Source organism: Lates calcarifer, linkage group LG20, assembly GCF_001640805.2.
Source record: "Lates calcarifer isolate ASB-BC8 linkage group LG20, TLL_Latcal_v3, whole genome shotgun sequence".
Taxonomy (NCBI): domain Eukaryota; kingdom Metazoa; phylum Chordata; class Actinopteri; family Centropomidae; genus Lates; species Lates calcarifer.
In genome coordinates this window covers 16,195,632-16,216,693 of record NC_066852.1, presented here as the reverse complement: position 1 = coordinate 16,216,693, position 21,062 = coordinate 16,195,632, and the positions used below count along the sequence as shown (strand labels likewise).

At 41.4% G+C, this 21,062-nt stretch overlaps 1 protein-coding gene across 2 annotated transcripts in view; it reads left to right on the top strand.

The window, feature by feature from the left end:
- Positions 1-21,062, top strand: part of jade2 (jade family PHD finger 2) — a 169,315-nt gene that overhangs the window by 5,791 nt on the left and 142,462 nt on the right. For both annotated transcript variants that reach the window (XM_018691335.2, XM_018691333.2), the window contains exons 2-3: positions 15,728-15,791; positions 20,391-20,476. In XM_018691335.2, coding sequence (XP_018546851.1) covers positions 15,728-15,791; positions 20,391-20,476 — 150 coding nt within the window. The remainder of the gene's footprint in view (positions 1-15,727; positions 15,792-20,390; positions 20,477-21,062) is intronic.

Below are 21,062 nucleotides of genomic sequence, written 5' to 3'. Positions count from 1 at the left end.
ATTCATATATTAAAAATAGCTGAGAAACAGAATTTTATATAGAAAAAAATAGTGTGGATGGAACACACCATACAATGAGTATGAAAGATGGGAGGGGAGATAGTTTGAGAGAGGTGCAGAGTAGGAGAAAGGTAGCAAGGGAGAAGACAAGGAAGGTGAAGCCAGCAAGGACAGGAGGGAGGGAGGGAGGTAGGTTTAGGAGAGGAGGAGATGTAGGCAGGGTAGGATGAAAGACGTCAAGAGGGGTGGCAGAGGGAAGGAGCAGGTAGATAAACAGGGAGGTGGTAGCTGGGGTTGCTGGGAGCAAAGGGCAGAGTGCTCATCCTCCATCTCTCCGTCCTTTACATCCCTCCTTCACTCCCTTCCAGGAGCTAATGAACTCCTGATGGCAGTGGAGACAGGGAGCGATGGATCAATCCTCCAACTCTCTCTGTGTTCCTCTCTCTCTCTCCTTATCCCTCCTTCCCTCCTCCCACCTGTCCTCCCGCTTTTGCTCTCTCTCCTCCCGGGTTTTTTGGCAGGGCCCCAGCCTCGCTGGCTCCGACTCACCTCCTTCATTGTTTGTCAGCAGATTTCAGGGGGGGTTTTAGTTAGAAAATTATTTGGACCTCAGCCTCTTCCTTCTTTTTTTCCTCTTCTTTTTATTCATTTCTTCTCTCTCTCTCTCTCTCTCTGTTTTCTGCTCTCTCATTCCTGCCCCCATAATGCAGCGGCAGCAGCAGGAGCAGTGGCAGCATCAATAAATATTGTGTTAATGTTCTGGTGGCTGGAGCCAGCAAGGTGATAAAGGAAATCTATTTGATTTCTGTGGCTCGTTTGTTTGGCCCAACGCCTCTTCGGTTGGTGTGCATATGTGGGTGTCCATATTGTTCTTGAATGTACAGTATGTGTGGGTATAGCTTAGGAGTTTCTTCCTTAATTCCTTTCATTTTTTTCATTCTGGCACTGGTTCACTCCCTTGTTTGTTCACTCCTTCAGTCTTTGCTCCATCCTCTCTCCTTCCTCCTTGTTTCCTTAATTCCTTCCCGAAGTTCCTCACACTATTATACGGGTACAAATTCCCCACAGGACATAATTCTTATACTTTATGTTCAGCATAAAGAATAAAACACTCACAATATTGAGTACCAGACTCTGTAAAATAATTATCCTATCACGATTCCTTCCACTGTAATACAAGGCTGCAATTTGTATGACCTGCCATCTGACCACGTCTGAAGACAAGTTATAATATATATTTCTAATAACTGCACTTAATGCGCTGATTGTTCAAACTGGGATAACAGCACACATTCTTATTTTGGCATTCATAGTAATATGTTCTGAATAAATTCTGCTTACTTTCTCACCTCTGCACACCTGGCCAGTCGCTGCGTACAGTGCCTTGGGATGCTTGATTGCAGCCACAGAAGTTACAGGCAACAGGGTTTTGATGAGGCTGTTTGACCTCTGAGAAGGACTTCGGGTGGAGCATACTGACGCCTTTAGTGCTTGTTAACCAACCAGGGTGTTTTATTTTTATTTTATGGTGGCATCTTCCTGCTGATGACAGCCATCAGATTGAGATTGTGATTATTATTCTGAATAGGACATCTCCATGAAGGATCCATCACTTAGAGCAGGAAGCTCATAAAGAGTCTTTGCCCTGAAGCACTTAAGTCAGACTGAATAGAGACAGTTTCACCCTCACAACATGCGGAAGTTAACCAGTTAAATAGGCAAATCTTCCGTGAGGTGGTAACCAAATATTCAGCAGTTGTTGCAACACCAAGCTAACGCTTGATTGAAAGATTTAAGTGCCTGAACAAAGGTGAGACTGTAGGCTTCTTGAATGAAATGTCAATAGAAATGCCACCAAAACAAAACTTGCTTGAAAGTGTTTTGATTGAGCTAAAAATATCTTAAAACTGTTGGGGAGTCGGTGGTAGTCCTGTCAGTGGAGCCACAGAGCAAAAAAGTTTTTAAAAAGTTACTAATAATCCACCAACATCTAAAATCTCTCCTGCCTAAATAAAGTGTTTGTGGGGAAACACATGGAAAGTACAAGATGTTTCATTTGGGATTATTCTTTTATGTTGTTCACGTTCCCTTAAGGACCACGCTAGGTTCTTAGCATTGTTAGCGTCCCTCATTTAAACCACGGTACAGCTAGCAGGGAGCATTTATTTTTTGTTTCTGTGTTATTTCACACTCCACTTAGGGAAGCTCTGTTCCCATGAGAGCAATACCAGAAAACTAATTCACTTTACAGAGACAACAGTCTTCTGTATTTGACATGAAGAGCAAGCTTCCTTCCATCAAGCGGATCCCCGTGGAGTGTTCAGCGGGAGGGTGGGGGGCGTTGTGGGGGCCACAGGGGACAGGGCTGATGGGAATGGTGATGGTGATATCAGCATCAGAGAGTGACTCATGACTGCTCTTAAGTGGCTCTGAGCCTTCCAGTCAGTCAGGAGATGTTCCTGTTTGTGTGTCTGTGTGTTAACTGAGTGAGGTCGTGAGCACATCATTAAAGTTGCTGGCTGAGAAGTTAATGCTGTGGTTATTTTGTCTGAGTACCTCAGGTCTATTTGTGGTTTTCCACCTTTTTGTTGCAGCTCTCAGTGGGTTTCCGGTGCACAACGACTCATATTAAGAAATGTATTCAATGAAGGGTCCGGCGGTTACCTGCTTTATTCTGCTTTCTTTTGAGATACTGAATTAGTTTCTCAAATTTCCTGAAATTAGTGTGCAATTATCTCTCTCCAGGAGGGGATCACCAAAGTTAAGTCTACCTGCTGGTGGCTGTAGAAGAAAAGTCAGAGGATCACTGGAGTCAGTAGGCTTCATCCTCTGAGAGACATGACTGCCTGTACAGAATTTCATGGCCGTTTTTTTTTTAAGTAGTTGAAATATTTCGGTCCGGCCCAAAGAGGTGGGCCATGCTGGTAAACAGTAAACCGAGAAAAGCAACAAATGCAGCAAATGTTTGCCATTTTTCCTTGATGAATAACTTGCAGTCAATCAAATTATCCAGATCATTCACCATTAATTCACTGTTAATAAGCAACAATGAACAACTTAATGATGCACTACAACAACGTCTCCAATAGTCTAAACCATAAACTTGCCCTTTAATAGAGAACAGTTTCCAGTTGCCTGCTACTGTATTAAGATGCTATAAATTCACCATGTATACCACATTATTAGCATTTTAGTGTCACATAAATCGCTGATGCAAAGTCTTCTTTGAATTCTTAAAATTACACATCCAAAAAGGAGAACTGTAAACAAAACTTGTCCCCAAACCCCAGAACTTCACCTAGACAACGCAACAAAACATCAGCTCTTCCTCTTGAAATGTCAGGGTGTTGAAGGATGGCTTTCTGCCAATTTTATCCATACACTGAAGAAATGTGTGTGTGTGTATGTGTGTTTCTAGCTTTCATGTTTGGCTGTTGAGTTGCTGTCTTCTTTCTTGCACACCTGTTAGCATGCAATGTTTGATGTATGTGATGTGTGTCAAATGTGTTTTTTCCTTTTCTTTTTTTCCCCCTAGCAAGTGCACGCATCTTTACTCTGTGTGTGTGTGTGTGTGTGTGTGTGTGTTGTGTTGTGTGCATGTGTTTGATGTTAAATACTAAATACTTGATACCTGACATCACAGATCGGTACACACACAAATTCAAATATGCACCTACACACCCTGACATTTTGATTCTTTCAGCTCATTCATAATAGTTGCCCCATTTCTCAATCCTGTTTCTCTCTCTCTCATCTTTCTTTCTCTGTCTCTCTCACCCTCTCTCTGTTCTCTTTCTGTCTCTGTCTTTTCTCTCCCTGTTCTCTCAACCTTTCTTTATAAATCTTTGTGATTCTTTTCTTTGGTGCTCTTTCTCTCTATACCTGTCAGACTCGTCTGTGTGAACCTCTCTCTTTTGCCTACCTTCTCTCTAGTGGCTCTGTCCAAAAATAGTCGTGTGTGCGTGTGTGTGTGTGTGTGTGTGTGTTTAGGATGAGTTTGGGAGGACAGTGAAGGAAAGAGAGTGAAAATAAACTTGGACATGTGTGTATGTGTCTGTGTTGCAGTCTTCCCTGCATGCCCTCTAGCTGTTGCTGCCTTACTTGTACGCACAACATTAACACTTCACAAGCAAGTGGTGCATACACACATGCACATGTGTACACACACTCACTCCTGTCCATCTCATCTTATCTTGCCTGTCATTTTTTCCCCCATGAAGAAGAGGAAATATTCTGTGTCAGTGGGTTGAGAACAAACAGGGAGGAAGAGGGGGAGGAGAGGGGAGTGACAGGCAGATTGAAGGAGAGGTTGAAAGAAACAATGACTGGAGGATGTAGAGAGTAGCAGTGAAGGAGAGAATTGTTAAGATATGGTGATACACAGAGACAATAAGAAATGTTGAAGGTGGATAAGTGACTGATGGAAAGAAAGAAAGATGAAAAGAATGTAGTGAAGGGAGAGCAGCTCTGTATTTTCCTGGTTTGGTTGTTGCCAAAAGCATTTTAGACTTTTTTCTTTTTTTTGTTTTTTGTTCCCCAGGCAGGTGGGTCTGTTCAGTCAACACACACATACATCAGGATCATAGGGAAAGAAGGACACACACACACACACACATGCACACACGGACACAAATGCACACAATAAATGCACTGATATACAAACCTCCTCCCTGGATGCACAAGCACACGTCTCCATTCGCACACACACATACAGACGCTGCACTGCCTCAGAGAGATGGCTTGTTATGAAGCAATTTATATGCAAGGATTCTTTATCAAACTGACTGACCTCTGGCTCCTCAAGGAGCTCTAAACACCGGCCAGCTGTGTGTATGTGTGTGTGTGTGTGTGTGTGCTGTTTGGCAAACAGCTTCACCTCCTCAGATTGTTGTTGATGCTTGTGTCATTTTAATGTGTTTGTGTGTGTGTGTGCGTGTGCAAGCATGCATTGCAGCTACAGAGCACCTTCATTATCTGCACTATTGATATCCTTTTTATATGCTTGTTGTGCTTCACACATTAAAAAACAAAATATATATAACAGTGTGTGTGTGTGTGTGTGTCCAGATGTTCCACCAGTCACTTGATGTCTGTTTATTGTTGATTGATCTGTCTGCTTCTCCTGACAGCCAGACTGCCTACTCATCTCAAGAGAGCACTGTGTTAGTGTGTGTGTGTGTGTTGCCCGCTGGGCCTCTGCAGCTACAGTCTCTTAATAATAGATCACCATCATGGCAACCATTGTTGTGTGCTGACCTTAAGTGCTGCAAAGTGCTCAGAAAAGACACTGACCCACACCACTATTTCTGCTGAAGTAAATGCACTGTCATGTACAGGGCTTACTGAGGGACAGACAGACAGAGAGACAGTGAGACAGCCAAGCAAAGGGGTGACATACTTGCAGACAGACAAACAGATGGCAGGCAAATGGATAGACGGGCAGAAAGGCAAAGAGTCAAGCAGTCAGACAGACAGAAAGACAGATGGCAAGCTTATAGGCAGACAGACGGATGGACAGAATGACAAATGGGACGCAGCCAGTCAGACGGATTTGGAAGCTAGGAGACAGACAGAGAGAGACAAAAAGTCTCACAAACATCCTGTGTTATTCAGCCAGAATAGATCAGATTAACTTCAATAATCTTTGACATGTTTAGTAAAAATATGTATCTGTTTCAATACATAGGATCAATGATCACTAAAACGGCCATGATTGAATCTACAGCCAACAGTTTAGTGCTGAAACCATTAGCTGATTCATCGATTTATACTTTATAAATGAATTGCCTGCTGATTAACAATTAATTACGTGTTTATTGGCGGCTGTTAATCTGTACCTAAACATTTTCTCGTTCGAGCCTCTTTAATGCGAGCAGCATGTTTGGGCACCACCTAAGCCAAATCTTAGGGGAGAGCAAATATAACTGAAAGACTTTTCCCAGATCTATTGGTTGTAGTTGGTCTCCAGTGGACTTTCTTATTAAATTTTGTCCTTAAGCTTTGTCAAGTTTATGGTTTAAACTACCTTTTCTAAAGTTTTGTACACATATATTGTAATAATAATTGTCCCAAATCATGCTTAATTGCATATTTTTATCTGGACAATTTTTAATTGTCTTGCAGTAAGACCCTTAAGGAAGATGACATATACAAGTCGTCCTCAAATGTAGGGAAAACACTGCACTGTATGTGGTCTGAAGACATGAAAAATGATTAAAAACTGGTATATCACTGTTTGCTTCCTAGGCTGTGAAGATTCCCTTCATTCAGCCCTTCTTCGTGGTAAAGAGTTTGAAGCCTGTGCTAGCATACTCTCTGTGGAGTTCAGGGAAACCCCTCTTCTGAACAGGTCACCAGTCCATCACATCATTTTAGAGACTTCAATCCATCTCACTTGTACTGGTTTACAAGTAACTCCACTCAGGTAGAATCACATCAGGGAACTAAACTCTTTTCTTAAATGCTTTTTTTTTTTTTTTAATCAGAGGACTGGATTATGCTACATACACTTCAGTCACAGCTAAATTGGATTACTGAGGGAGATTTACAGGTGCAAGCTTCCTCAGCTTGACCAGCATTGTTCTCACCTGCACAAATGAGCAAACCGAAAACAAAGAAATGCTCCAGAGTGGGAATGAGCTGCTTTAAACATGCTGTGAGTGTGAGCACGCCCTGAAACAATCACGCATCAAGTACACACTACTAGTCTTTGAGCTGTAACAGCTGCTCTCATCTGACTTTGTCCTCCAACATGCAAACTGGGTTTCTGTGCTGAAGCTTACCCTACTTTAAGTAGCTGACACATGATTTCTTTCCCACCTGCAGTTTGGCGTCCACATACAGCTGTTTCCTCAGGCCTGATCTGTTGCACATTTCAGAGAACGGTCCCCTTTAAACGCTCAGTCAGACATAGTGCTCTCGGCAGTGTCATAGTCAGCCAATTAATTAGCTCCCCAGGCGACTTGGCTTTCCCAGCATGCATTAGTCAACCTTCTTGCTGTTTGTCTTATTGTAAATGTTTTGGGCTGACACTAAACCATTTGCAGAATGTGTGGCTTACACCAGCATTAAAATGAGAGCTGGAGGTGGCTGTCTAAAACCCAAGGCAACCTGTGTAGTCTGAGCCAGGGTTAAATTTCAGGTTTGAGTTTTTGATATTTATGTTTTCTTCTCTGTTGTGGCACATAAATTTAAATCTGCTGGAATGTTATTCAAAGACTAAGATATATGAAGTGGAATTTAAACCTTTTTTTTGGGTTGTTTTGGATGAATTTGGCCACAAGAATCGAAACAAACATACAGGTTGTTGTAAGTCGACTGGTAGAAATGATTTATAGAAAAGTTTGAATGGGCATATTTTATATTTCTACAGTTGCTGTCAACACTGTGTCAGTATTTTCTCCTAGCAACCATATCTGCATCATCTGTGTTGACTGAAAGTGATGCCAGTGGGACAGATGTTTTACTTCCTCACTCACTGAATTAAGTAAAATGAAAGGACAAATCCATATGCTCATCAGGTTACTCCCTGTTGGGTTTGGAGATAATAAAGCCAGGCTACAGTGTGATGGTTAATTATCTAAATTATAAGAAGTTATCCAAAAAATCTTATACACCAATTGTCCACCAACAGGTATTTTCAATTATGTTGTCTGATTTACCTTTTCTCAGGACTTTAGAGGTGTGTACAGACATGGCTTGATTGATATCTCCCTTCTCTCTGTTATGTTTTTTTCCCTGGTATGATTCTCAGTGGTACCTAACTTCTGTGACGTGCAGTTCTCAGCATAGCTCCACCCACCTTTAACCCTACTAGAAGTGTAATCAGACAGAGTAATTTAGGGAAAAAGTAAACACTACTGGACTACACCAGGCTAATCAAGACTAGACTAGATTACATGTAACTTTACTGGATTCATCTGGACTAAAGTGGATCAGACTGATCTTTTAACACGGAGAAGCACAGTGTTCTTGGCTGATGTTTACATTTGAACTTTCAGCAGAGTGATGGTCATTTTTGGATCAGTAACACCAAATCCTGCTTCTTGCCATGTTGTTGGCCATTCCCTCTGTTTTTGTTTGTACGTGTGTGTGTGTTTATGTACACTGTGCATTGTCTGGCTGCCCTCCACTGCCCCTGGCTGAGCTCAGCCATTCACGAAAAGGAGGCCAAAGCCCAGTCACACAGCTTTTTAATGTAACGTAGCTTGGGCCCCAGGGAGCAGATGGCATGCCAATAGTTATAGAATGTATGTGTGTGTGTTTGAATGTTTGCCGATGTATGTATTTATGTACAAATTGTATATGTCTGCATGCTTGATTCTTCTATTTTTATATCACGCAAACCACGATCACGTTAGGTAGGACGTTCTGTGCTCATCTTTGCATCCGCCTGTGTGTGAGTGTGTTTACACTTAAACAATACAACACGTGGCATTAAACATGTTAATACCTGCACCACAGGTTTCTCCTGTTAAAAATTTTTTTGTCAACAAGTTAAAACGTATTTTGTTGAAACGGTTTCTCCCCGTTGCTTCAAGACACAGAGTTCATATTCACACAGTTAGCCCATTATTTATATTAATGAGCTCATTAGCAAAGCTACTTGGGTTTAATATAGCACGGTGATTACAGCAGGATGTAGGGAGCTTAAAGTTTAAAGGTGGCTCAGGTTTTTTTGTGTTGTGCACATGTCTGTTTGCCTGCCTCAGTATACTGTGCATTTGTGTGTTGAGATGTGGTTTTGTTTGTGTGGAGATGGTCAGAGCGTTTTTGTCTGCCTCTGTAACTCTCTGTGCTTCCTGCTGTCTTTCTCTCACTTGTTTGTCTTTGCCAGTCTTATATAGTCTCCTTGTCTGGATGTTATTTCCAGCTTAACTCTCATCTTTCTGTCTGCCTCCATCTTTTGGGATATCACTCTTTTTTTTTCTTCTTTTGACTGATGATCTCAGTCTTCTCCCTCTAGTATTGATTTCTGAATCTCTGATTCCTCCTCCCTTCTCCCTGTTCCTTTCCAAACTTCATTTTTTCCTTCATTTAGCCAGGAGACCTATTATTTATATGTCAGAAATGTTCAACCACACCAAAACCACATTATTTCATGATATGGTTGTATTTCATTCTGTCTGATAGTGTTCTCTCCTTCGTACAACATAGTTTCATTGACCATGACAGCTGGTTGCCTCCAGCTATTGTCCTGCTTCAACTTTGACAAAGTGCAGGTTTAGACAGTGCTGGTACAGTATGAGAACGTAATGTAACAGAAACCAGTAGTGTGGTAAGGCAGTATAATACAACCAATGCTACACTGCCATACAGCACTACTTAACATGTAAGTAGGGCTGCAACTTACTTTTATTCATTTTTTATTATTGATTAATGTAATTGTTTGGTCTATGAAATATTAGAAAATTCCAAAATAAAAGTCCCATTCCTGGATCTCAAGATGATTTTTCCCCATAGCTTTGTTCAACCACAGACTAAAATCAGAACATATTCAGTTTTCTTTCATGTAAGACTTAGTGAGACTGCAAATACATTGAAGAAGCTGGAACATGTTTTTTTAAAAGCTTTTTTCTTAAAAAAAAAAAAAAAAAGAAGTAACAAGTGTGATAAGTGATGTTAAAATATTGGAACAAAACAGTTTAATAACAAATCACAATGATACAATGTGTCAGTGAATTATTACACAGCACAGTGCAGCACTACATAAAGCATGTGGCAATAATGCAGTACAAACCTCAGATACATAGAATAAAAAAATACTTACAACTGCAGAAAGCTGTGTAAATATCATCATCATCTCAGACTCCCAGCATCCTCTACACAGTGAGTTTAATTTGCTTCTATCAACGCAGGGTTTTATCTCTCCAGAGGTTACACACACACACACAGATCTCTGTCCAGCATATGAGGTCTTTTATTCTGTCAGCTACTGGCTTTTTAGACAAAATGTGATTTTTGCCTGTTTGTAGCTGTGGACATGTGGTTCCTGGTCTCTTCTTTCTTTCTGCTTTTTCTGTCACAATAAATTCACTTTAAAATGTGTACGTATTGTTTGACTGTATGTATTGTACTGATGTTTTTATTCATCATTGTATTGTTTTGTGTTAACTGTTATTGACTGCTGTCTTCAAGCCAAATTGGCCCTTGGGGACATTAAAGCTTTTACTCTCTTCTGTATGTCCTGCCTCCTACTCAGCATGCCCACATCCTGAGAGCCTGACCCTGATTTTTTTCAGGAAAAGTCTACCTGAGACTGAATGTTTTGAACATCAATTTTCAGTCAGCTGTGTTCTTAATTAACAAAATCTAAGTCAAAAGTCACAGACTCTCTCTCTGTTTCTCCCAGAATGTCTCTCCTCTCTCTCTGTCCTTGTCTCTCTTCCTTTGTTCAGGAAGTAACCCAGTGCAGATCTGTAGTCTGGTTCACTGGACTGATTGAGATGAAGTTGTACATTTGTGAGTCTCCCTTTTTCTCCTTCACCCACTCCATCTCTCTAGAGAACAAGAAATATCTCAATCTCCAGTCTGGGCTCTGGTTCACTGGACTGATTGAGACAGGGTTGTGTGTGTACTGCATGAGAGAAAGGGAGACAGTGAGACATACAGTTGACCTGGAAACTAAGGATGAGGATGGAGTGGAAGGAAAACGAAGGATATCAGGTGTAGAGGGAGAGAATAAGTGAGACAGAGTGATGGAGAGAATGAACTTGGAGACTTTTCTTGGCAGTTGCGGAGCTGTTAGTCTGCCTCGTGCCTTAGGTGATCTGGCTCCAAAAGAGAAGGGAAGGGAGGTGGGGGGGTGGGGGGGCGTTTAAGGAGATACAGTGACATTTCCAATTACCATCAGTTCTTTTACTTTAACCAGCCAGCGGTTCTCCACTTACACATTCAGAAATGCAGGGCTGCCACCAGGACAAGAAGTTAAAGAGACTGTCCTGTCAGCTTAATATCACAGGTTCAGGCCCCATGGCAGCTACATGTCACAGAGACACTGAACCCCAGCCAGTGAATGCATAAAATTGATATATAACATAAATCGATCAGAATACAGTAGCGAACAAATGACATAGAAACACAGTTATCACTGATCATTTCACAGCGGGACAGAAAAATAGAATTTATAAGTCACTGTTTTGTGTTGTGATTGTAGCTGGTAGATAAAACAACTTTAGCAGCCAAAATTAGCCAGAGTAGCTGGTGACGGTTTCCCACTCTGGTCAATACAGCAAGAAAAGTGGAAGCATTTCAAAAGAAATGGCGCAGTACTGAGAGAAAATCATTATAATTCACTCCAATTTTCCCTTCTGAGTAAGCATACAATCAAGCAAGTATTTGGCTACTGCTCGGGACTAGTGTTTTTATCATAACAGGCATGCCAGAGAACAGCTTTACAGCTGAAACACCGAAAGTGGAACCAAAACTGGGACAACCATCAAAATCAAAATTACTCCCCAACTGTGGCCGTAAACACAACAACAACACACACACGCACAAGAAAACAAAATTACAGGGAGAATTGTGGAGGGCTGTCTTTAGACAACAGTGAATATGTGCCTGGATTTTCACACTTAACCAAGCGATGGCTGGTTAGCATTGCCAGCAAACCAAATGTCAGCGGCTAGCCACAAACTTACTGATATGTCAGTGTGAAAACTGATATGTCAGTGGCATGAATTTACTGCTATCTGTCTAATCTGCCGTGGCAGGTCAAAATATCTTCTGTGACATTTGTGACAAGGCCTACTGCACTTGATAATGCCAAACTATTGCTCTGTGAAGTCTAGAAGCCAGCAGCAGAGTGTGCATCTCTTTTTGTTGCCCAGATTAGAATTGCTACCCCTTCCCTGTTGTTGCTGACCCCTTTTCTTGGTTCCGGGTCTGGCTGTGTTGTGTCACATTGTTCATGGTGCATGTTACTTTCAACATGGGCTAAGGGATGCTAATAAACCTGCATAGGGTAAGAAACTTTTCTTAGAATAACATGGCACAGGTGTGAGGTTCATGGTTTTCCTCTTCAAATCTCTTCACATTCAACCAATCGACCATCCGGTAACTGCAGTGCAGTCAGTTGCTGACGCTACAGGTGTCCTACCCCTGAACTCTGTCAGATGTATTTGATGGAGTCCGTTAGCCAAGCTAGAAGCTACCACGGGACGAGCGTAGTTAAAATTGCCAGCAGATCCTCCCTCTTCTCACAAACTAAAACATTTATTTTTACAGCATTTTGGAAGCAATAAAATGCCTCTCAGCTCATGATAAATGCTTTTCATACACCTGATTTAAAGTGGTAGGAGTTTCTTATATCTGATGCAACAAATCAAAGCCATGGAGTTGATAGATGGAGCCCCGCTCAGTTGAAACTAATCATGAGAAATAACCCTCTACAGCTGTAGCCACAGGTATAACTACCGAGTACGTGGGAGACACTTGAGTAAATATTTCTGACCAAAATTTTTTCTGCTCAGTGATTTGATTGGTCGGTTGAATTGCGAACAAAAGCATCTGAAAATTGAAGCTCTCATGTATTCATCGCTCGTGTTTGGTTAAGGCCGTGGCATCTCTGCCAGAAAATTCCTCTGTTGTTGTAAATGCTTCAAACTGTTTCTAACGGACATTCATTCATTCAGAAAGCTGATGTAGAGAAGAATCCACAAAACTATTTTATGTCACATTTTTTTCTCAGTGTTCACATTTTCCTTTGGGTGGTCAGGGAAAAAAATGAACAGGCTCCTTTAAAAAAAAAAAAAAAAAAAAAAAAAGGAAGAAAACTTTGGTACACTGAGTGTGGTTTAAGTGGGTCGCCTGAGAGTTTAATAGGCAAGGGGAAACCCTGAGATGGATCCAAGCGTGCAGACTTGAAGTCAGACATACGTAGCTGGGGGAAGTCGATGATGTGCTTAACCAGTCTCCTCAAAGGCAGGAAGACGCGGTAGAGCTAGACAGATGGGAAGAGGTGGAAAGACGGAGAGGGAGAGACAGAAGCGAGAGAGGCTGAGGAAGTCAATAATGTACTTAACCTTACTCAACAGACTCCCTGTGTCCCTGTTATTGTAAGGCAGGGGAAGACTGGAAGCGGGTGTTGGGGGGGGGGGTGGAGAGGTGAGAGCATGATGGCAGAACTTGGGAATGGAAACAGTCAGAGGCAATGAAGAAGAAGCGCAGTGTTTTTCTGTCAGCATAAATGTCAGAGTAGTTAAGTGTGTGCAGGGCAGGCAGGGAGGCCGGGGGTACTGGAAGAGCCCCATATAGGAGGGAATAGCCTGGTTTTACGGCCATATAAATCTCTGTTCCCCACACGGGAGGTTGTAACCCACCTCCTCCTCCTCTGGCTTTCCTACCTCTGTTTTGCAGTACGCGGCTAAAACTTCCTTTTGACTTCTTGACTCTATCTATCTACCTCTGCCTTTTTTTTTTTGCTTCATTTCTCTCTCTTTCAGACTCTCTTGACCTTTGCCCCCCTTTTTTTCCCTCATAGCAGCACTCTATATATTTTCTTTCTTCAAGCTATCAGGGCAAGAGATTAAACATGTCTTTAGGCTGCTTTTTTTTGGGCATCCTTAATCTCTTTTTTTCTCTTCTTTTAACTTTAGTCCTTTTCAGGGGCACTTCTATAATAAACCTGAGTTTTTAAAAGTAATATTTAGTTCCAGTTGAATGATAATATAGCATCATACTTACAAGGTGACCATATGGTATTTTTCACTGCTTCTGGCCATGGCTTCTAGCATTGCAAATATGAAGCAGTATGGAGCAGTGTCTTTGGAAAATATAGAGGGTGTTATTTCAGGTTTACATGTGTTTTAAAACAACCTTTATCTATTATTTAATGTTTTTTTTTTTTTTTTTTACAAAGCCTTTTCTTGACAGCTTTCATTTGATTTATTTCTGACCTTTTTCTCTCTGACGCACTCTGTCCTCTCTCTCTAACGCTGCTCCTTTGTCTCTCTGACTCCCTCTTGGACCGCTCTTAGCTTGTAAGATCTCCTTTGTTTATTTAGTCTAAACATCTCTCTCCTTCTCTTCCTCTCCCTCTCTCTCTCTCCCTCTCCCTCTCCCTCTCCCTTTCTGGACACAAAATTGAATCAGACACGCAGTAGGTATCTACCCACTAAATAGATGTCCTATTAGCAGCCACTCCTCGTCTCTGCTATCCATCTCTCATATCACTTTTCCCTCTCTTCTCTCTATCTCTGAAGTAAGACTTGTGCTCCACTACAAAATTAGCTTTCAGCTGTTGTTACTTGTGAACTGAAGTGAAATTGCATTTTCCGTGCATTGCCTCTGGACTGAGCACATCTCACTTGTTGTCATGTATGGAAAATGGGTCTAATACAGGGGTTAAGCCAAGCAAGTAACGAGGGTGTTTTGGGTTTTCCAAGTAGCAGTCAGCTCACCGCAGAGACACATATCATTTCAGTCAAAATAATGAGAGATTTATTTTTCCATAGGCATCACTTCTTAACTTTGTTCATCTTCCCTGTCTTCCCGTTGTGTTAAGTATGTTGCTCCCTGATGGAGGCTCATTCATAAAGATGTGAGAATCCATTCAATGGATTCTTTGCGACTGAAATATTGTGCAATGTTTTCTTGTAAAACATTTATATTTACATTCAGCGTTACTCACCAAGATGCTTTGTGTGTGTATCCTTGAGGTCAATGCATTTCCTTCAGCATAACACATTTGCAAGGCAGATTTTTAAACTCTGTTTCCATTCATGTCTGCGGGCTAACAGTCATCTTACTCCATGCCTTTTGCTGATGCATACCTGTGTTTCTTGGCATGTTACTGTTACTAACTGTGAGTCAGTGAAATAGCATGGAACATGGCAGGGATGTGTATCATGTTGCAGTGCATTAGTATATCTTATGCATCTTAGTGTGCATGCGTGAGATACAAGCAAAATGGGGACCCCTATGTAAATGAATGGTCTAAACTAATGGTCAAAACTTCACAGGGTGCCTTTCTAAGCTGAAGGTTTTATTGTGTTTATGGGTTGAGAACATTCTGTAATCGTTGATGTTTAACTTGATGACAGACCTTTTGGATAAGCTTTAAAATTAAGGTTTAAGGTTTTAAAAAATGCATTTTTGTGGGGGTAAACTTTACTTTACAAAACTTTGAACACAGTTTGTACAATTTAAGTCTGTATGGTTCAAGCCAGATTGCAGCACAGACCTGTTTTTACAGTTTTCACAGTGATTATCTCAGAGTTAGATGAATTAACAAATAAGTTTTTTTTAATATAAAATAAGCTTTTTAAAGTCACTTTTCACCAAGGATCAGTACTGTTTGAGAGAAGGTCGCGTTTTGATGTGTCATGTATGGATTTAGTTTTATTCTGTTATAATAAAGAAAGAAGTACCTACAGTACTGAGGCAGATGCATAAAAGGGGTCTTGCACAATGGCTGCCAGTGAATACAGCACTAATGCAGGACGAGTTCACAGTCGCCTTGTACAAGGACCCCCACTGTATGTGAAGAAACAGAACAACTGTATCATTGTGAAGCTCCCAGCGAGTCCGAAGCGCTAATATGTAATGGTGATCAAGTCGGTTTACTCTGGCAGGCTGCCTACTGTAGGCTCTGACAGATTGGTGCCATCAGCGCATTATTCCATTAACACTTGTGTTTTCATGGTGAACATCTTCTCACTCGTCATTTTTCTCTCTCTCCCTTGCCCCCATTCCTCCTTCCCTCCCACCCTCCCTCCCTCCCTGACAGATGGAGAGCGAGAAGAAGAGGAGAAAATACTCCACGAGCAGCAATGACTCCGACACCACCGACAGTAAGTTGGAGAGCGATTCAGGGAAAGGGAGGGAGGGAGGGAGAGTGAGAGTATGTGTGTGTGTGTGTGTGTGTGTATGTGAGTGAGTGAGAGAGAGAGAGAGAGAGAGAGAGAGAGAGAGAGAGAGAGAGAGAGACGGAGAGAGAGAGAGAGCATGAAACCTGGAAGTGTCAGAAAAGTGAGTTCCTGTGCTGCTGTTGTACAGTGAGCTGCCTTAATTTTAGTCAACTCCCGCAGGGTATTTCTCATATTCACTCTCCATATAGACTTTCCACCTGTCTCACGGTCGCTCTCTCCTCTGCTCATTAAGACTTCCTGTTTTTGAACACAGCTACAATATAAATATGAATATGCAGCTCTGGCTCGTGTATGTATCTCCAGTTTCTGTAGTACTGTCAAAATAAAGAGAACAATGACAAATAGATGGGCCAAATGGGACAGAAACAGATACAGTCTTTCTTATGTCTGAGGGGAAACTGAGCTGAGGCATCTATTGTGAAAACAACTGAACAGGGGAGAGGGAGTTGTGGTTTGTGTTACTTGACAATCAGTGTGTGAAATCAGACATGCACACTTCTTTCTGTTGATAAGTGTGTATATGGCTGCATTAATTTCAGTATCCCAGTGAAACATCAGTCTGAACACACTGTCTCAACCTGGTGCACTCTAAGCTGCTGTACCTGCTGCTCCATTCTTCTCTACACCAGCTGCAGAGGCTTATGTTTATATTTTGCATTTTCTTTGTTTTATTCCATCTTTTATCATTTCCCATGAAGTACGTTCAACTCTTATGTCGTTTATAAAACAATTAAACCTGAAATTTTGTTAGTAGCTGTTTCACTCAGGCAGAGTTGCACTGCAGCCAAACAAAGACTTTATCATATTATTTTCTGAGCTTGATGGTCTCAGACAAAGCTTGCTCACTTGCAGATTGTGTCTGGACATCAGTCCCTAGCATAGTCTAGAAGCTGACTGTGTAACGAGCTGCTGCCTCAGTAAATCAGGTGCTCAATACACACAGACTGTGGCTGCAAATTAAGTAAAACCCACATGCATTTGTGGTGTGCCTCAGTAAACCTGGCTTTACATGCAGCTTGCAGTTAATGGGCTGACTGATAAAAAAATGATAATTTAAGATGATGATGGATGCACAAGCTCATAGATAGGCAGATTCACTTCCTACCCAGAGTCATGACACAGACTCAAACAACCACTGAGACAGACAGACACACATGAAGATATTCACCGCATGATGGTGGGAACATCTGGCCAGTCTAACACATTACTGTCACTGGCAGTGTGTGCTGGAAAATCATCTGATAATAAACTGTCTTTGAACAGCAGTGCACTGTTACACAAGCACGCTTGGCTCTTGAAGCTGATCACTCTCCACAAAATATGAAGATTTAGTCATTGAAGACAGCTAGCAATTTTGATTTAATTTTAAACATCATTCTTCATGGCTTTTGGCAGTCCAACATGACTAATTCTTGGCATTTTGCAGCATGCATTTTGCAATAACAAGCAAATATATTTGTTTGGCCATTCCCCTGACACCGTCAGGCCAGCATAGACAGAAAATTGGATACATCAGTGAGCTAGAAAACAAACTTGAGTATAAAAGTGGACTTCACTTTTGGTTTTGGGTCTCCTTAAAAGCCCTTATGCACTGATGATGGTTTCAGATATTATTTACAGGCTAAAGTTGTTTGAATAACAAAAAATGATCCTACGCATCATAAGAAACCAAAGCAAAGTGGCTTAATCTGCCTTTTTCATAGAAACACATTAAAAGTATTCTCGGGTATCGTTTTCCGTACTTTAGAATGTGTTTTAAGCATTTTAATAACATGTTTTCATTTAGGATTTTTTTCTGCTCGAATCTTTGAGAAATCCAATTTCTTATGACAGTATAATTGAAAAGTCAATGTAATGGTTCTTCAGTGATAGAACAGAATAGATTTTTTTTTTCATTTGTCACAAACAGTCCAAGTTGAGACATTGATGTTGCATTCAAGAGTTAAAAACATTCTCAAATTGACGTTGTAGCCCATCATTTATTTTAAAAACTTTTCAATAATTTTAAGATTTAGATCTACAGAGAAATGACTTCTGGGTAATTTAGTGACTCAAACTTGAAAAAAATCCAACTTTTTACTGCGGTAGGACCACCACAGGTTGAAAAGACCTTGCACAGGTTTAACTGTTATGTGGTCACAGGTCTGCATGCATAAAGTATTTTACAACAGGTTTAACAGGCTGCTCCTCAGACCTGACTGTGCCACCTCGTGCTAAAGGCCATGCTGTTTGCTTTATAATTAGCTGTTAGCTGTTAGCTTCCCCTGGCCAGTGCTGTATGGGCTCCAGCTGCATCTGTTGACTGGAGGTTATCAGGTTTCTAATTGACGGATGCCCATGATAATTTTGGCTGCCGTGCCCCAAGCGGGGCTTTTAATTAACACACGGCCATGATGGTAACCTCCAACTGCGCTGCGGCCTGCTTGGTTATCTGGCCGCGGTGATGGAGTGGTGCAGCTGCCTCATGGTGGGGCATGTAGATGTAACCTGCACAGAAGCACACACACACACACACACACACACATGTACATGTACACGTACACTGTTGTGGAGTGCAGATGCATGAACGCACTCGAAAAATGTCCAGCGGATTAGCATGCACTTCCACCAAATATTTTTATACTTAACATGCACATAACATAACACACACACACATACTCCAGAACAGCTTCAGCGCTTTTTTTGGCAGAGATTCTCAGAGTCTCTGTAGTGCTTTGATAATGGAGGTGGAGAGTGCTGCTGTCTAACACGTCACTCCAAAGTCTCCAATAGGTGTTCAGCTGTACTGAAATTGAGATGTGTTCAGAAATGACACACACACCTATTTAAAATGCCACTGCACCCATCTCCCTGTCAATGTTTTTTGTGACTTCTTCTTTGTGTTTGCTCTTGGACAGACTGGAGTCTGTCTGCTCCAGTTTACCTTTAACAGGGTCTCTCTCTCTCTTACACACACACAGACACACACACACACACAGAGCACACAGTGTGTCCCACTGCAGTCTGTAAGGCAGTACACTTTGAGATCACCACACAGAACAGCTGAGTGGTGGATTAATTTAAAATCGTTACCCACTCATGGCTGTCAATTCATATTTCCTGTTATGTTGTGGCAATGAACCTGTGTCTGTGTTATATATTGTGGCAAACACATGTATGTGTTAGCAACTCTATATCCAGTATATGTTCCTGTGTGAATTGTATATATGTGTGTGTGTGCGGGGAGAGGGAGTCAGTAATTTCGAAGACAAGCCCGACAGCAGTTCTGCCCTCGGCGCTGTTGGTTGTTCGGATGTCATAAGTAAAATTAGCACAGCGGCGGTACTCCTGTGGTGACAAGGGAAATATGTTGAGTGGGAGGCAGCCCTCATGCACGCGCACAGACACACACGCACACACATATACAGTCACGGTCACAATGTGCTATATTACACAGTATTGGCAAATTTGTCTTCTCCATTATGACAGTGTGATGCAATTTTTAATGAGAGCCTTCTTCATGGTGCACAGATGAAAATACGCTTTTGGCTATATCTGTTGCACAGTTTTATTTTTAAAAAAATATAGAAAAACATCATAAATGAAATTACACATGTTCTCTTTCGTCTCTTCATATTAGCATGGCCCCTGTTCACATACATGGACACAGGCGCGTGTAGAAAAACGCACACAGGGCTGCTGATTGAAGCGGTGGGTGGGATATTGGCTTCAGTGTCTGGTTAATTGCCATTAAGTTGTGTATTAATGAGGTTGTAAAGGACCACAGTGGACTAACTGCTTAACAAGATGCTATTTATTCTGTCATTACTTGTTACACCCCTTAATAGATCATCATCAGTCTGCTTCAATTAAAGGCCTGACTTGGAGTGGTAGTACTGCCACGGGCATCAGAGAAGTCACATGGAAGGCTTTTTGTTAGGCTGCTTTCTTTTAGTGCTTCTCCACAGTGTTTGAATCGCCTCCATCACTGTAAATTACAAAAGTCTTGAACCCCTTCACAGGCTCGTTTAAGAACTTTTGATGAGCAGCTCTTTGCTCTCTAATAAGTAAACCGATCCCCTGCCGGTACAAGATCACTAGAGTGTTTTTATTATGTTTGTATTGTAAACCCTCTCTGCAAAACAAATTTCTCCAATGGGATAATAAAGTTTCTTTTGGAGTGAATTTGAACACACATTGTGTACAGTACATGCAGTCTGATCTACAGCCAGATCCCTGTTCTTCATTTTCCTCACTTTAAATCAACATTCACACTCACGAATGCACATTCTTGACAAATCAAACACAGATTAGGTTTGCTTTATGTTCTGCTCCAGAAGATTTGAAACACTTTGTATTTACAACTGTGTCACGAGCTTTAGAGAGAAGGGTCAGAAAAGGCTAATTTGCCTGCTAGAAAAAATATTGATGTTTTCTCCTCTGGTCCTCAAAAGAACACTCAGTGTGTATTTTGTAAAATGATGTTGGTTAGTCTTAATTACACTGATCATTATCGTCTTTTTTGTTTTTTAATTGTTGCAGGTCAGGTGACCTCGTGGTCCAGGTCATCCAAGAATACGGGCACCAGCAGCACATGGGTCCGCCACCAGCACAAGAAACCATCAGAGGTAAGTTAGTGGGACAGCTTGGTTCAGCGACTCAGGCCAATACAGTTTGCTTAATGAAGTTCAGTCTGTGTTCGGCTATTGCAAGCTCACAGTTTTGCCTGTGAGAGATATCTGTTGTGGCCATTGGTCAGATGCCAGAGTCGCTGAACTGTGATATGATTTGCATCTTTTAAGATCTTTTGTTTTTGAAATGTATTGCAGAAGAAGAGTTATAGATCTGGCAGCTAATCTAAATCCTAAAGTCAGGTGTCTGGTTTATGGACAAGCTCAGTTGCTACTGGGATGCTTCTTGTATAGAGCTAATTGTAGTACTATTGAAGATTTGTAAGAAATCATAAAATCCAGAAAAAACTGAGTAACTCAAAAGGCAAATTAGATAAATAGAGACCATGTCCTACAAAGTCTGAAGACTACGAAAGCCCAGATCCAGTCACTGCAGCCATATATCAGCTCTTAACTGGGACAAGCACTGTCCAATGTAAATACAGCCATCTCCGTCACCACAGCTAAATCAACCAGGCGCATGGATGGTACAGATTGGTTCGCTAAAATACCAGGTTGGAACATCCGTATGGTCATGATGAAC